At 43.0% G+C, this 17,321-nt stretch overlaps 1 protein-coding gene across 1 annotated transcript in view; it reads right to left on the bottom strand.

Annotated features, from left to right (window-relative positions):
* Positions 1-1,430: 1,430 nt before the first annotated feature.
* LOC144601997 (plexin-B1-like) overlaps positions 1,431-17,321 on the bottom strand; it is an 18,962-nt gene continuing 3,071 nt past the window's right edge. The window contains exons 3-6 of the mRNA XM_078414682.1: positions 14,342-14,406; positions 13,661-13,736; positions 13,369-13,443; positions 1,431-10,488 (exon numbers count right to left, since the gene is read on the bottom strand). Of these exons, the coding sequence (XP_078270808.1) occupies positions 10,384-10,488; positions 13,369-13,443; positions 13,661-13,736; positions 14,342-14,406 (321 nt within the window). The 3' untranslated portion in view covers positions 1,431-10,383. The remainder of the gene's footprint in view (positions 10,489-13,368; positions 13,444-13,660; positions 13,737-14,341; positions 14,407-17,321) is intronic.

The raw sequence follows: 17,321 nt of genomic DNA, 5'->3' as shown, positions 1-17,321 counted from the left end.
TCTACGCTGGTCACGGGGAAGAACATACAAACCCCGTACAGACAGCACCCGTAGTCAGGATCGAGCCAGGGTCTCTGGCGCTTTAAGGCCGCTACTCTATCGCTGCACCACTGTACTCGTGTTTACTTAAATTGCCAGGTTTTGCAAATCTTCTGTGAAGAGAGAAGCAAAGTAATTGTTCAATTTCTCTATCATTTACATGTTCTCCTTTATAAACTCTCCGGCCTATGTCCATAAGGAGCCAACAGTTGCACTTGCCAGCCTTTTTATTGTTACGTACTCGTGCCTAATGTAAAGTGTGATGAAAGGTATAACAGCAGATAAAGGGAAATTCAAAATTAAATGAATTCTCTGAAATTCAATCATTAGAGATAATCAACCTTCAGCTTTTCTACATGTGCAGTGAGATCCATTTGGCATTTCCCATTACTCCAGCACTTTGTGTTTCGCTCTTAATCATTTCTACATTTTGGCGATATCTTAAAAGACAAAGATTGGTGCTAGTCATAAAAGACTGGTGAACACAGCCTCATGAAATCCATAAGATGGAAGCATTTCCAAACTATTGTATGTCCACATTTGTTAAAAATGCACAGCGTGGGCCACAGAGAAGTGCAGCAGGTTGTACTGCTGCTTACACCTCCAGCATCCAGAGTTTGATTCTGATCTTGGGAGCTTTCCCTGTGGAATTTGCACTTCCATGAAGCTGTGCGAGTTTCCTCAGCAATCCAGTTTCCGCCAGCGTCCCAAAGACGCGCTGCTTGGTCCTGTAAATTGTGCACAATGGCATAGAATATGAGGGCCATGGATAAAGTCAATAGCCACAGTCTTTTCTCCAGCTTAAAACTGAAGGGGTAGATTTAAGCTGAGGAGCAAAATACTTCAAAAGGACCCAAGGGGCAATTTCACATACACAGAGGTGGTGTGTATATGGAATGTGCATCAAGAGGTGGTCGAAGCAGGTCTAATGCTTCTTGCAAACAGTATACTTGTCCAAGTGTCTTGTGAATGTAACACACACTTGGACAAGTTTCCAGGGAGGTTTGAAGGGATGTGGGGCAGGCACAAGCAGATGGGATTAGTTCAGTCAGGCAACTTGGTCAGCATGGATGAGTTGGGCTGAATGGACTCTTTCTGTGGCTGTATAGCTCTATGGATGAATGGCATAGAATTGGGGCAGAATCAATTAGGCGCAGGTTCTAGGGGGTGGGGGGGGGGGAAATGGGGGGATGGGATAGAGTGAGATTGCTCCAAAAGCTAGCGTAGACTTGATGGGCCAAACAGCCACTTCACAAATTTCATATGAAAGTTGCTGTAAGACTTTATGTCAACAAATTCAAACACTAAGATTTAATGTGTAGCGGTTTATCCAAGAGAGAAATTTAAGAAACAAAAAGAAAACTATTTTTTGGAAAATTTTATTATCTGTAATTTGTCATCTTTTCTTTAATAAAAGATTACAGTAAGAAGCTAGTCGATTTGGTTATTTACAGATATTACATTGCTGATGATTTTTCTAAAAATTAACAAATCTGTGCTCATTGCAGAGCCAGCTCTACACATTATCTTACACTAGACAGTAAAACATTTTAATCTCCTTCAGTATATAAATACATCACTGTTACTATATACAACTGCAAGTCAGTGCGAATCAGCAACCAATATTTCCTGCAGAGATCAAGTGGTGACAGACATGCCAATACCAAGAAAATATTAGTGCAGATACTGCACTAGTAAGGAAAGCAAAACACGGACAAGGCTTTTGTTGTTAATGATGGTGGTGGTGACGGCAGATTTATTTATTTGTTTATTTTTAACCCCCCCCCCCCCCAAAAATCTTGGTCCAAATGTCAAACATCTTCGTATATAAGCAAAGTTTCTCCCAGTCTACATCGGCATGCAATCCAAATTCACCTGCATACTGTCCATTTTAAACATTGATGGTCCATTTCCCAACCTATTTCCCCCAAATACATGTGATGGTTGTAGAGGTTACTGTTTGCAAACCAATACTAAATACAAAAAAGATATGTTGGGTCGGACCACACAGTCATTACAACAGTAACTTTAAAGAACTTAACACAAACTGCTGTTGGTGGCTTATTGATCATGAAAGGCACTCCTCAAATGTGAGATCTTTCACGTTGTACATCTCCTGTTGTTTACTGGTCATTCAGAGTTGGTGGAAAAGTTACTCTGAAAAGCCTGGCGTTTATTATAATCTGCCCACATTCAGGGTTTAAAATGGATCCACTGGCTTTAATGCAGTAAATAAAAGTTTCTGCGGAATTTAACCAAATGGCTTTCTAATGTAATTAATAATGCATTTATTTATTCTCCAGAATATACAATGCATTAGTGGTGTGCGGCTCTCCCCACCAGAAATAAGAAAACGTACATTCTGTTTTTCATGTGGTATACAACAGTAATTCAGTTTTGTGTAGGAAGGAACTCCAGATGCAGGTTTACATTGAAGCGGGATACAAAATGCTGGAGTAACTCAGCAGGTCAGGTAGCATCTCTGGAGAGAAGGAATGGGTGACGTTTCGGGTGGAGACCCTTCGTCAGACCCTTTTTACAGTTTTAACTGTGTCCAGAAAATCTATAGAGTAACTCAGCAGGTCAGGCAGCATCTCTGGAGAAAAGGAATAAGTATCATTTCAGGTTGAGATCCTTCTTCAGCATGAAGAAGAGTCTCGAGCCAAAACGTCACCTATTTCTTTTCTCCAGAGATGCTGCCTGACCACTGAATTACCCTAGCATTTTGTGTCTATCTTCGGTGTAAGCCAGCATCTGCAGTTCCTTCCTACATATCCATTAAAAACTATGTTGTGATGAGATCAAGTAATGGGATGAAAGAGTCACAGTCTTCAAATGGTCAAATCCGTTACAATCTAAGGTATATTTTCTTTGGGTAAAATTAAATACTGCAGTCAGAGGCACAGTTACAATGCTGATTGCTCAGCTCAAATAAATGCAGGTCACGGTGGCGCAGTGGTAGAGTTGCTGCCCGACAGCGAATGCAGCGCCGGAGACCCGGGTTCAATCCCGACTACGGGTGCTGTCTGGACAGAGTTTGTACGTTCTTCCGTGACCTCCGTGGGTTTTCTCCGAGATCTTTGGTTTCCTCCCACATTCCAAAGACGTACAGGCTTGTAGGTTAATTGGCTTGGTAAATGTAAACAAAAAATTGTCCCTAGTGGGTGTAGGAATGGTGTCTATGTGCAGGGATCGCTGGTCGGCGCCGACCCGGTGGGCCAAAGGGCCTGTTTCCGCGCTGTATCTCTAAACTAAACAAAATAAATTCATAAGGATCCAGTAATCTCTGCAGCATGTTATTTACCCTTTTCCATCATCATTGGCCATTAGGCATCAAATCCAAAGGCATCCACCTACAGTGGCATCACCTAACCGGGCTGAGCAGTCAATCCGGTTGAAAATTCTCACAGGCAGCAAACCAGGAGGTAAAAAGCACAACTTAGAATTAGTAGACCTTAGAATTCAGAGATACTGCGTGGAAACATGTCCTTTGATCCACCGAGTCCACGCCGAACAGTAATCACCCCGTACACTAACTAGGGACAATTGGAATTTTTTACCAAAGCCAATTAACCTTCAAACCTGTACATCTGTACAGTGTGGGAGGAAACCTGAGCACCCAGAGAAACCCACGCAGTCACAGAGAGAACGTACAGTGCGAACAGACATCACCCATAGTCACGATTGAACCCAGGTCTCTGGCACTGTAAGGCAGCAACTCTATCGCTGCGCCACCCTAATATTTATTACTTTTAAAGAACATGAGAGTACAAACACACAAGTTAAAGGGCAAGGCTAAAGAATGATAAATTAATTTGTTAAAATAAAGTTATTTTAATATTTATTACATCTTGGAATAATTCATTATTTAAGGGCTAGTTTTTTAAGCCTATTATTGCTTAACAGGTCTTGACAACTCAAAAACCTATATGTGAAAATATATTTTTAGGACATTTTACAATGAGTATAATTTGCATTAGCATTCTCAATTCACTGATTTCTGAAATGACATTGGCCTAAGTTGCAAAGCTGCATCCGAAAGAGCAACAGAGAACGACAGACTGAAGCTTTTGGGTTTCCACATTTAGCTGAGTATGCATGTACTCGGGAAGATGCTGCCAGGTTCATGGGGAGATACAGCAATGAAATAGATCTTTTGGCCCACTGAGTCCATGGAGTCAACACCACTATCGTGCTCAGCCTACACAAATCCACTTTTATATTCTCACCTCACTTCCATAATCATTGCTGCTGCAAGTCAGAATTTCATTGTTCTATCTGGGACATACGACAAGACAACAAAACACTCTGGACTTACCATGGCCAAGCAACCTAACATGACCTATCACTTATGCATGCCTTTGGATTGCAGGATGAACCTGAATAGCAGGAGGAAACCCATGAAACCCATAGGGGAAAACGTGCAAACTCCACACAGACAGCACAACAGGTCAGGATTGAACCCAGGTCTTTGACGCAGTGAGGCAGCACAATGCCACTGTGCCGGCCTTAAACCTTTGAGTCATGGGGCAATCGTTCTGAATGTTCAGTTCCATTTACTTGCAAAGACGGGGTCATTTTTCCTCTTTATTAATAGGAATAAAATGCTTTCTATGCCAGATTGCTGTGTAGTCAGCCTTGTAATATCAAATCCTACATTGAGCATCTGAAATGCTGCACTCAAATAATGTTTTTAATGTTTTCTCTCAGATTAAACAAAAGGTATTCCACTTTTTAAACATTGTTATGAGTTTACAAAATACTGAGAAAAAAACTGGAAGGCACCAAACTTTATCTTATTCATCATTGCTTCTAGGAAGTTATTTTATATCAATTCTTTTGTTGTTGCATCCAATGTTTCTATGTAATCATACAAGCCAAATATAGGAGCACATTTGAAGCCACTGGATGCTTCAAAACGATTTTACTTTTTATTCCAGATAATTCAAAGCATCTCTTTCTTCCTCTGCTTCTTTCGCGAGTAGGTCTTGGAGGTTTTCTTCTTAAAATACACAATGAATAAACATTTTATTCCCCAAAAGCAATCAAACTGCTTTTGTTCTTATCGTGTACTTAGGATACAAACTGCAAAGTAACTTTATATTTATAAATGGAGCGGATGAACAGATATTGTTTTGGGAAACATATCTGCAAGCTAATTGGAAAAATCAGACGTTATTTTAACTTGGATGCTCTCAATTTTAAACAATAACTTCGTATTGCAAATTTATAAAGAACTTGAAATTGAAAATAAAAATAGTATTCTTTGTACTTGTGATTCATAACTGGAATTCTGTTTATCGGGCAGAAGCGTGATTTGTAAAGCTTGCTCGTAGAATTAGAGTTAACAATGAAATGCTTTTACATATTAATTTTAAAGTTAATTGTTAGTGAAAATTTAAGGGAGAGAATAATTTAAAGAAGCAGGACATTGCTTCACAACTATAAAATATGGATAGCACTGTAAACTTCCCCTGGGTGTGCAGTTGGGAAGCTGAAGGGGTTAGAGTCAACCCTGCTTCATCAACAAAGCAAAGTGAGGCAAAGTGTCTGCACGAAAAGGTTCTCTCATGAAGCAGGAGAACTGAATACATCCTTGATTTTTTGTTTACATCACAGGCAAGTTCTCCTTTTACTTGAGGCATCCGATGGAGAACCAGAATTAAAAGGCATTTTTTTTCCCACATCCTCAACATAACTTGTTAATCCATTCTTAGCTTGGTTCGGGAATATTGGGGATACTGGAATGATTAATTATGATGTGTAAACCGTAAAGACATTAAAAGCATGAATGAAAGGCCTAAAGAGAGTGGATGTGGAGAGGATGTTTCCACCAGGGGGAGAGTCTAGGACCAGAGGTCACAGCCTCAGAATTAAAAGACATTCCTTTATGAAGGCAATGAGGAGGAATTTCTTTAGTCAGAAGGTGGTGAATCTGTGGAATTCGTTGCCACTGAAGGCTGTGGAGGCCAAGTCAATGGGTATTTTTAAGGCAGAGATAGATAGTACAGGTGTCAGGGGATATGGGGAGAAGGCAGGAGAATGGGGTTAAGAAGGCAAGAGAGATCAGCCATGACTGAATGGCCGAGTAGACTTGATGGGCCGGGTGGCCTAATTCTGCTCCTGTCACTTATGAGCTAATCAAAATATTAAATACAATTAACCTATGAAGAGAATTTTCTGAAAACAGAACTTTAAATCTCCAAAAGAATACTGGCAAGAATTAGGGCAATATTATTCATAGTTGTCATTATGAATAACGTTCGAATCATGTACGTTCAGCAACTGTCTAACAACAATGCAATTAAACCCTTAAAACTGTCATCTAACTGTCATGTAAAATTCTGGTCATCCAAATGATGCTACACTCAACAATCCACACCAAGCCCCATTCTGTTGAATAAATCAGGATTACATTAATTAGGCAAGACAAACTAGAACCAGCTTTTCAAGAGAGAACAATCGCGTAATTATTTTTTTCAAATCATAATTCTCGGTGCACAGTACTACAATGCTCACAGGCACACTGATGTTGATGAACAAAAGGGGTCACAGAAGTACATTTACTGCGTTTAGTCCCCAAGCACATGTTATTCGCACTTTGTTATCCCCCTTGACCATCACCATAGCCCACATTCATGCCGTCAGAGCACGATACGCTCCGTAGCTTTACAGTAAAGAAGCTCATCCTCCGCAATTTCAAGACTGTCGCTGCAAATGAGGGCTAATTCGAGGCAGAAATCTTGATTACGGTCCAATTTATGCATTGTCTACACTCCTTGCAGGTGTAAGGATGCATTCTGGTCTGTCTGCCAACGACTCTGAAATAAATGTGCTCTGAACAGGTAATGGTGCAAAAAATGTTCTAATCTCGAAGCAATATAGACTGAATACCAATCTCTGGACTAAACAACTTCCAAAGTAAATTTAGAAATGACCAACCCAGTAGCAGCAATGTGAGAATCAAATCTTCAGATGGTCATGAATTAAAAAATTCAACAAGTGTTAAAGCAGATGTGATCATTCTTTTTGACATTTTTGAATTTGATATGGAGTTCCTATTTTCTATTACGAAATTAGTTTAGTGATACAGCATGGAAACAGGCCCTTCGGCCCATCGAGTCTATACCAATCATCGATCACCCATTCACAGTAGTTCGATATCATAGATAGGCACAGAGCGCTGGAAGGTCAGGCAGCATCTCTGGAGAAAAAGATGGGTGATAATTCGTGTTGGGACCCTTCTTCAGACTGAAGAAGAGTCCCGATCCAAAACATCACCCATCCTTTTTCTCCAGAGATGCTGCCTGACCCGCTGAGTTACTCCAGCACTTTGTGTCTATCTTTGGTATAAACCAGCATCTGCAGTTTTTTTTTGTTTCGACACGTTCTCGTCCACTCACGACACACTTTTTTTTACAGAGGACAATTAACCTACAAACTGCCACGTCTTTCTGATGTGGGAGAAAACCGGAGCAGCTGGAGGAATCAGTGCTAGAGACCAGAGTTTGTTCTCCGACTACATTCTATCTTTGTCCCCTGACATCAGTCTGAAGAAGGGTCTCGACCCGAAACGTCACCCATTCCTTCTCTCCAGAGATGCTGCCTGTCCCGCTGAGTTACCCCAGCATTTAGTGTCTACCTTCGATTTAAACCAGCATCTGCAGTTCTTTCGTGCAGTTTGTGAGGCGGCGGCTCTGCCATCTGTGCCACTCTGTTAGGAAGCTACAAGGTATGGTCTGTCGTTGCCCTGTGGGTCACAGATTTTAACACCATTTGACACCACTGGAAAGATGACCAAGCTGCTGACTGGGCTATTGCAGAGGTCAATGGCAGGGCTTCAGGTTGCTTTGGTCATGGATCCCTCAATGTGCGATTTTTTTATACAATGGAAGGCAGATAAGTGCTTGTTCGTTGCAATGCAACGAAGAACGTTTAAAAACTCAAATAATACACTAACGTGCCAGTGTCCACAACTAACCACTAAATAAATTAATACACTATTTAAAAAAAAATTATGACAACTTTGAAAAGTTTAAAAAAAACATACGAGTGGTTCAGATACAATTGATGTAATCTTATGCACGGAAAATTCATCAAAACATCCGATGATCTCGCCACTGTTACTTAATTGCACAATACATGCCTACAAAGGGTGACGGAAGGTAGCTGGCTTATGCTTTACCATACAGCACTGCAAAACTCTTGAAAAGTTGCTTGACACAGTAACAAAGACAATTCTTTTTCCCACCACAGAAGTCTGAGAAGGAATGCTTCATGCAACTTTGCATCTGAGTGGGCTATTGATCCTCCAGGGAAGTTTTGCAATAGAATTTCTGCTTCATTTTTCAACCAAATGACTCAGCTGATGATGAATAATAGTAGGACTTGTGCGATTTATTTTCCTGTAATTAAGCTGGGAATCCGCCCCATGTTATCCAATTTTTTTTTTTTAAAACCACATCCTCCAGGCAGGCAACCCATCCCTGCAGCCACAACGAGGAGTGTTGCTTCGTTATTAATGTACTGCCAGCAACATCAAAGACTTTGCTAAGTAGTTAGGACAAACATCCGCATAGATTTTTACTACAGATAATTTCCCTAAACCAAGCATCTGTGCTTGCTGTAAATTGAGATGATATCAAAATATCAATACAATTTTGAATTTCAAGGTTGAATTTCAAGGTTGAAAGTGAAGTCTCGTCCCACACTGACAGAGTCAGGGCATGACTCCAGAAACACTAATGACCCCCCCCCCCCCACTTATATTTCTCCTCAAACACTTCCTATCAAAAACTGGTAATCGGCCTGTGGCATTTTGGGACCCAAAAAAGGAATCACACATTTTAATTAAAATAAAGAATTAAGAATAAAATGACACGTGGTCTGACTTCTGGTGTGTCGTGTGTGTCGTGTGACCCAGGTAGAGTCAGTCACTTGAAACAATGATATTAGTGTAACGTACTCCAACAAACGCATTAGGATCTCGGCATGTGCACAGTACCTCACAACAGATGGCGACAAGTTGCAAACACCTAGAACGGAACAGGGGTTCAAGAAACTTTTAGTAAACTGAGATTTGAGGTAAATTTCAAATCAAACTTTTGTCCGGCGTAAGTTTTGGATGACTGTGGGTACCATTTTATCACGGAGCCTTTCTGATGTGCGTTTGCCATTAAAACAATTAAAAGATTGCCAAGCCATCTGGTTGCGATCCAAAAATAAACAAATGCCAACCACAAAACTGTACAGTAATTCTCCCAACATCGATCACTCTGATCTCAAACTTTAAGCTGCCAACCTCAGCTGAGTCGCCTTGCTGACCCAATCATCTCAAGTTAGAGGGTTTGATACTCAGTCAATGGCTGAAACAAGGAAGGCAGCTGGCAGGAAAAAACCTGTGGAACTCAGCAGGACAATGCTTCATAAAATGAGATGTCACATTAGCAGTATGTACGCTCTTCTATTTGATGGAGGCACCATCACCATCAGACAGTCAACAGGCAAGACCACACCGAGGATATACACACAAGCACCAATTCATGAGCCTGAGGAGGAAGGCTGACTTGGCCAAATTTCTCTTCCTCTCTCCGACACACATTGGTCATGATGCAGGAGAACACTGTGCTTTTGAGAGCTTGATGGCCAGGCTGTTCTGTAAACCCTGTAACAACGGCTGAATTCCCTGCTGGAAAGGCAAATGGCAACCACTTCTTAAAGCTCCTCAAACTAACTAAGACAGCCAGCCAAGGACTTGAACCCTGCCTCCTGGCCAGAAATGGGTGCCTGACGGGATCTTTAATAGATCGCCATACAGTGCCCACTGTCGTCTACCTGTATTTATTGAAGTCAGTCACTGTGAATTAACTTGGGCCTGACAACATTTTACCTGACGACTGTCTTTGCCTCAATATCTCAGCCCCTTCTCCAATTTCATCTTGCAGGTGCCAATACATGGTTTTAGGATTAGTTTAAAAAACATTTAAAATCTCTTATGGAAAAAAATATTAACATCATTTGTCCACTTCTGCACTGACTCTTTAGTTTATGTTTTTGCTGTGTCTAAGTCGCTTAATAATCTAAAATATAAACACATTCCATAGACCGTCCTGTGCAGGTTGAAGTGGCGTGGGAGAAGGGAAAGATACTCCTTGCACTGTCATGTGAAACCTGGCGCCTCACAGCAGTGTGGTCCCCAACATTCCCATCGTTGGAGATACAGATGAAGCATCTTCCCATTGGGCACCCTGCAAGCTCGGTCCATCGGTCACAGTGTCTCAATGTGCCTTCTCTACGTTCATGCCTCAATTGTTCCTCTCCGCTGATCCTCAATGGTTTCTCCTGTCACAAGTCCGTGACCTTGTTTTCCACTGATGCGGCTATCTGCTGCAACCGGTAGCCGAGCTGCATCTTCTGCGCAGTCGGGTCCTCTTCTAGTGCCGTTATGATCTGCAAGGCAAGAGGTGAAATCCGTCATTCAGTCTTTGAGAAACTCGGGGTCTTTCAGTGCTCTTTGGTTTCAGTGTCTGCAAGAGACACAGAGCCATTCACTCATTCTTTGCCCAACTTGTCTACTCTGAGTTGAACAAAATGTGAGGAAGAAACTGCAGATGTTGGTTTGCACCAAAGATCGACACAAAATGCTGGAGTAACTCAGCGGGTCTAAAGATGCGTCTCGACCCGAAACGTCACCCACTGCTTTTCTCCAGAGATGCTGCCTGACCTGCTGAATTACTCCAGCTTTCGTGTCTATTTTGACATAGGGTGGCACAGTGGCAGAACTGCTGCCTTACAGCGCCAGGGACCCAGGTTCGATCCTGACTGCGGGTGCTGTCTGTACAGAGTTTGCACGTTCTCCCCGTGACCACGTGGGTTTCATCCCACATTCCAAAGACGAACAAGTTGGCAGGTTAATTGGCCACTGCAAATTGCCCCCACTGTGTTGGATAGAACTAGTGCACGGGTGAACATTAGTTAGCACGGACTCGATGGACCCGTTTCCGTGCTGTATCTCTAAATTAATCTAAACTAAACAAAGGCGAATCTTGCCAACCCCCCACCCCCCTGCCCATCTCTCATCCAAATCTAAAAGGACAGGCAATGCCTTAAAAACCAGGTATCAGTATTTTTTCATTGATTCTTATTGGAGACCTTGTGAGACATTGTCTGTAATCCTTCGCAAAGAAAGGACAAGGACTGGTTGACTTTCTAAGCGGTGATCCTTCTGATGCGAGGAATGTGTTTTTTCTCTCGTCAGAGAAATACTGCCTCTTCCTGATGGCACACACCTTGGGCCAGGTTGAACAATCAGAATCTCCACAACCCTTTCTAAGCGGTAGCCTGGTCTGGCACACAGCCACAATCTCCAATCAGTCCTTGCACAGTACATAGATATTTACAATATCCAGATAGCCTTGATAGTGTTACCAGCTTTCTCTCCTCAGATTAAGATATTATGCGGCATTTGGGATAAGAAGTTTGATTGATCGATTGAAAGATACCGCATGGAAACAGTGTGTTCAGCTCACCTGGTCCACACTAACCATCGACCACCCATTCACACTCATTCTATGCTACCCCACTTTTACATCCAGCCCCTGCAAATGAAGGGCAATTTACAGTGGACAATTAACCCACAAATTTCCGTGTCTTTGGGATGCAAGAGGAAATCAGAACACACGGTAGAAACCAGTGTGCTGACGGGGCGAGCGTGCAAACTCCACACAGACAGCACACAAGGTCAGGATTGAACCTGGGTCTCTGGCTGTGAGGCAGCAGGTCTACCACCCCAAGTTCTTTTCCTGTTCTGAGTCGGTCTGATTAGGTTACCATAGTTTGCTCATGGGTTATAGATGCTGCTGGCAAGACTGATATTTCTAGCCCTATAAGCGAGGGGCTCACTTAGACATCTCAGAAACAGTTTACTGACCATACAGTTGTGGGTCTTGGGTTGCGTGTGGGCAGACTGGGTTTTTAGGTTTTATTTTTAGAGATACAGCCTGGAAACAAGCCCTTCGGCCCACCAAGTCCGCAACCACCAGCAATCACCCATACGCCAATTCTATCCTACACCAACACCATCACCACAGTGAAGAAGGCACAGCAGAGACTCCACTTCCTGAGGATCCTCAGGAAAACCAACCTGCAGGAGAAGCTCATGATGTCCTTCTATCGCTGCTCCATCGAGAGTGTGCTGGCATACTGTATAACCCCATGGTATGCCAGCTGCTCAGAAAAGGACAGGAAGGCCCTTCAGAGGGTCATCACGACGGCCCAGAAGATCATCGGCTGCTCACTGCCCTCCCTGGAGCACCTGTTCAGCCTACGCTGCCTCAGTAGAGCAGGCAAAATAATAAAAGATTCATCCCACCCCGGCCACCGTCTGTTTGTTCATCTGCCCTCTGGTCGACGTTTCAGGTCGATCAAATCCCGAACAAACAGACTTAAGAACAGTTTTTACCCCAGGGCCATACGAGAACTGAACACTAATTTCTGCACTAGGCAACACTGTTAAAACTTTTGTACTTAATATAATTGTATTTATTTGTTTTTGCATTTATTGCATATATGTTTGTACGCACCGTCAGGATTGGCTATTTTTTAAATTTCGTTGTACTCGTTGCAATGACAATAAATGAATATTATTATTATTATTATTATTATTAGTGACAATTGTAGAAAAGCCATTTAACCTACAAACCTGCATTTCTCGAGTTTTTTTAAATAATCTGCTCATTTCATGATTTTATTGGAATTGAGTGTTTAGAGTACCACAGAAAATTGACCATTCCTGACAATAGACAATAGACAATAGACAATAGGTGCAGGAGTAGGCCATTCAGCCCTTCGAGCCAGCACCGCCATTCAATGCGATCATGGCTGATCACTCTCAATCAGTACCCCGTTCCTGCCTTCTCCCCATACCCCCTCACTCTGCGATCCTTAAGAGCTCTATCCAGCTCTCTCTTGAAAGCATCCAACGAACTGGCCTCCACTGCCTTCTGAGGCAGAGAATTCCACACCTTCACCACCCTCTGACTGAAAAAGTTCTTCCTCATCTCCGTTCTAAATGGCCTACCCCTTATTCTTAAACTGTGGCCCCTTGTTCTGGACTCCCCCAACATTGGGAACATGTTATCTGCCTCTAATGTGTCCAATCCCCTAATTATCTTATATGTTTCAATAAGATCCCCCCTCATCCTTCTAAATTCCAGTGTATACAAGCCCAATCGCTCCAGCCTTTCAACATACGACAGCCCCGCCATTCCGGGAATTAACCCAAGTGGCTGCACATAATTGTGCCTCTCACCACACGCCTGCTTTACATACCTGGTCATAGTACTTGTTGATGTATTTGTAGAGCTCATGAAGAGCTACAAGAGAGTTCATGTCACTGGAGTAATTCTGCAAATGAAAAGAAAACTGGCTGTCAGAATATATATAATCAAACAGAAGGCATCTGTTTCTTAAGTTGCCTTGTGACTCATCACTGTGCACAAAACACCGCACTTTAGCCACTTTATGGTCTGGATTTACTCAAGGAATTAAATTATGAGTCATGATTGCATCTACTACCAAATATCATTATCGGGCAGGATACTTTTTGCTCGTAAGCACTTACCCGAGATAGCTCTGCTAAGGCAGAGTTCATTTCTTGGTCACTAGCTGAGATGGTTTGTCGAATATCTGCGTAGTACCTGTCAGACACAGCAGAGTTGGGGTCAGTTGCAGCTGATGACAAGACACCCTTCACAAAAAAAGTGACACTCCACACATTAACACTTAGATCCACAGACAGGATGGTCTTTTAGATGGAGACCCTTGTCGGAATACTCTCTGATGCCGAGTAGATACTTCGAGTTTAGAGATTAAACGGGGAAACACGTACTTCCCCCATGAAAGTAGGGGAATTTAGATATAGGTAATTACAACATGCTGCAGCATCTCTGGATAGAAGGAATGGTTGACGTTTCGGGTTGAGACCCTTCTTCAGACTGAAATGTCACCCATTCCTTCTCTGTGGATAAACTCTTATCAGCTGTGCTGATCAATTCCTCATGATGCACATTAATTTACAGTCAAAGGTGCTCATGGCTTAAATCGTGCGACCAGGAAGACTGGTAATTATCAAGAATGGAAGGTGAAAGGAAGCCTAGAAAGCCAACACAGTTACTCAAGAAGGGTTCATTTTCCTAAAAGATACCCTGTTATGCAGTGTGTTCAGCTTCTTGCAGCTATCTGCACACCAGGCCTGAGGCCTCTCAGCACAGTGGGAGCCAAATGGAAGTTTTGGAAGTCTTACCTCTCCACCAGCTGTTTATATCGAGGGATGTCTCTGGCATACAGTAGTTTGTTAATTGGAGAATCCTATAAAGAGAGCACCAAACAGTTTCACACCGAGCAAAAACAGATTTTATGACAACAAATTCTGCCTGGAAACTTCTCGTCACGATGAAACATTGGGTCAAGATCATGTTTACAAAAAAAATAGCGTGAATCGACAAAGCATATAGACCAATGTTCCTATCCGGCCTGAAGACCAACGACCAGGAGGATGGATCTGCTGACGACAGACGCGACGGGCGAGGAGTGAGGCCGGGAGGGGAGGGAACCGGGCTCTGGCCTACCGCACCCACGAGGTCGGCTGCAGGAGGCTCCGACCCCCCCAGGGAACAAAGGTGGACGGGCGAGGAGAGGGACGTGGTGTCCAACGAAGGAGACGGCTGGTGGCCCACAACAGTCTAGGACTTGGCTGGAACAGGCACCGCTCACAAGAACTGGAGCGTGGACTTTGAAAATGGCACCAAAACATGGCGCCTCGGGCATGCGGGCTCAGTAGACTATTTCTGTACACTTGCTAATCGAATTTCTGTACACTTGGCAATACTCTACTGGAACGTATGTATGAAAAATAATGTCACTGTGTTAGCATTTCGCATTTGAGAATATTGAACCCATGCGTTAATGCAACAACAGAACAACACAGAGCCCCCACACCAGCTTCAGTGGAACTTACTTGGCCAGCTCCCAGAGAGGGCAAGTTCAAAAATGGTGGAAGTTTGTCTTTTGAAGGTTACTCCACCATTACAATGGCAACTCTCCATGGTTACTTATTTAAATACATATTAATAGGCTATTCACCAAAGGAGTGCATCAGATCTTACATAACATACCTGATTGGGATGATAGTCAGGAAAAAGAATTCTAGCTGACTTTTTTACTATCAAGCACCGGAACACTGAACCAAGATAATAATAATTCAAATAAAATTGTGCTAACGTGGCACAAACTCAGAAGAATTGGCGGAAACCTTCTTTCAAGAACTTTATCTTCTTTTAGTGAGAAGATTCACTACTTTGTCAATTAAACATAGAAACGTAGAAAATAGGTGCAGGAGGAGGCCATTCGGCCCTTCGAGCCAGCACCGCCATTCAATGTGATCATGGCTGATCATCCACAATCAGTAACCTGTGCCCAAGCAGCATGGTTTGTAGTGTTTGTCACATCCAAGGTTTATAAATCAACTAATGGAATGGCTCCTCTGCAGAGGAGCAAACCTGGGCTAGATCTGGTCAAACTAAATTAAGGTGAAAGATAGCCATCTCCAATGCAACACATTTCATTAAGCAGTCCACATTTTCAGTGCCCTGTACGATAACAATGTAATATTGATGCAGTCAGAGGAAATATATATTAAATCGCTGTGCGTCAGAGTTCCTCGGATGTCAATTTCCGTCCAACAGATCAATGACATGTGCAAATTAACATCACCAAGTGTTCTGCAGCAATTCACTGAGTGTGGAGTTTATAATGGAGATTGCGGTGTTATCTCACGTTTGCAGAATTAAACCAGGACCTCAAAAGCAGATAGAAAGAGTCCATCCTCCACATTGCTGAGAGGCCTTATCTAAGCACGAGCAGCTTTGGGTAAGTATTAAACGCCGCCACTCCCACAGGAAATCTATTACGGGGAACGATCGGTCCTCTGTCTTATTATTTGTGAAGCGTTTTTTTCAAGCATTTGTGTGACAGTTACTTGCATCATACACTACATCACAGCCAAGATGATAACCCGCTCCTGAACTTACACCATTGCTGCTCTGCAGTCAACCACTGGGAGAAGAGGAGAGCAATGCAGTGCCTCAAGGCCCGTCTACTTTGAAGAAGTTCTGCAACATCCTCTCTCGCATTCATTTGTTCTATATCTCTCTATATCACCGTCTATTTCTCTCATTTCCTTTTCTCCTGACTCTCAGTCTGAAGAAGGGTCTCGACCCAAAAATGTCCCGAACCAGGGGCCACAGTTTAAGAATAAGGGGTAGGCCGTTTAGAACGGAGATGAGGAAAAGATTTTTTGCTCAGAGAGTTGAGAATCTGTGGAATTCACTGCCTCGGAAAGCAGTGGAGGCCAATTCACTGGATAGTTTCAAGAGAGAGTTAGATAGAGCTCTTAATGATAGCGGAGTCAGGGGATATGGGGGGAGGGCAGGAACGGGGTACTGATTGTGGATGATCAGCCATTATCACGGTGAATGGCCTACTCCTGCACCTATTATCTATTGTCTATTCCTTTTCTCCAGAGATGCTGTCTGACCCACTGAGTTACCCCGGCGTTTAGTGTCTATCTTCAGTTTGAACCAGCAGTTTCTTCCTACACCATTGGCTTTTGCATGGCTGCAGTTCCCAACATTAAACTATGATTCAATATTACATTTAGTTTTGTTTAGTTTGGAGATACAGTGTGAAAGCAGGACCTTCAGCCCACGGAGCCCGGGCTGACCAATAATCACCCGCACACTAGTTCTATCCTAGACACACTAGGGGAAATGTACAGGAGCCAATTAACCAACAAACCCAACGAAACCGGAGCACCTGGAGAAAACCCACGCAGTCACCGTGAGAGCGTGCAAACTCCACACATACAGCAGCCGAGGTCAGGATCGAACCCGGGACTCCGGCTCTGTGAGGCAACAGCTCTACTGCTGCACCACCGTGCTGCCCGACTACATATTAATCGGCAAAAGATGACGTTCATTTCGTTCAGATATGTCATCTCAAACGCAGAATCTTAACCAGAATTGTAAATCTTTATTTTATTGATGGACTGAAAGCCTTTATTTTATTTCCTTCGAAAACCTAGGGTGGCACGGTGGCGCAGCGGTAGAGTTGCTGCCTTACAGCGAATGCAGCACGGAGACCCCGGTTCGATCCCGACTACGGGTGCCGTTTGTACGGAGTTTGCACGTTCTCCCCGTGACCTGCGTGGGATTTCTCCGAGATGT

The sequence above is a fragment of the Rhinoraja longicauda genome, chromosome 17, assembly GCF_053455715.1.
Source record: "Rhinoraja longicauda isolate Sanriku21f chromosome 17, sRhiLon1.1, whole genome shotgun sequence".
Classification (NCBI taxonomy): Eukaryota; Metazoa; Chordata; class Chondrichthyes; order Rajiformes; family Arhynchobatidae; genus Rhinoraja; species Rhinoraja longicauda.
The sequence above is the reverse complement of the archived record's forward strand: the minus strand, read 5'-3'. Positions and strand labels throughout refer to the sequence as shown.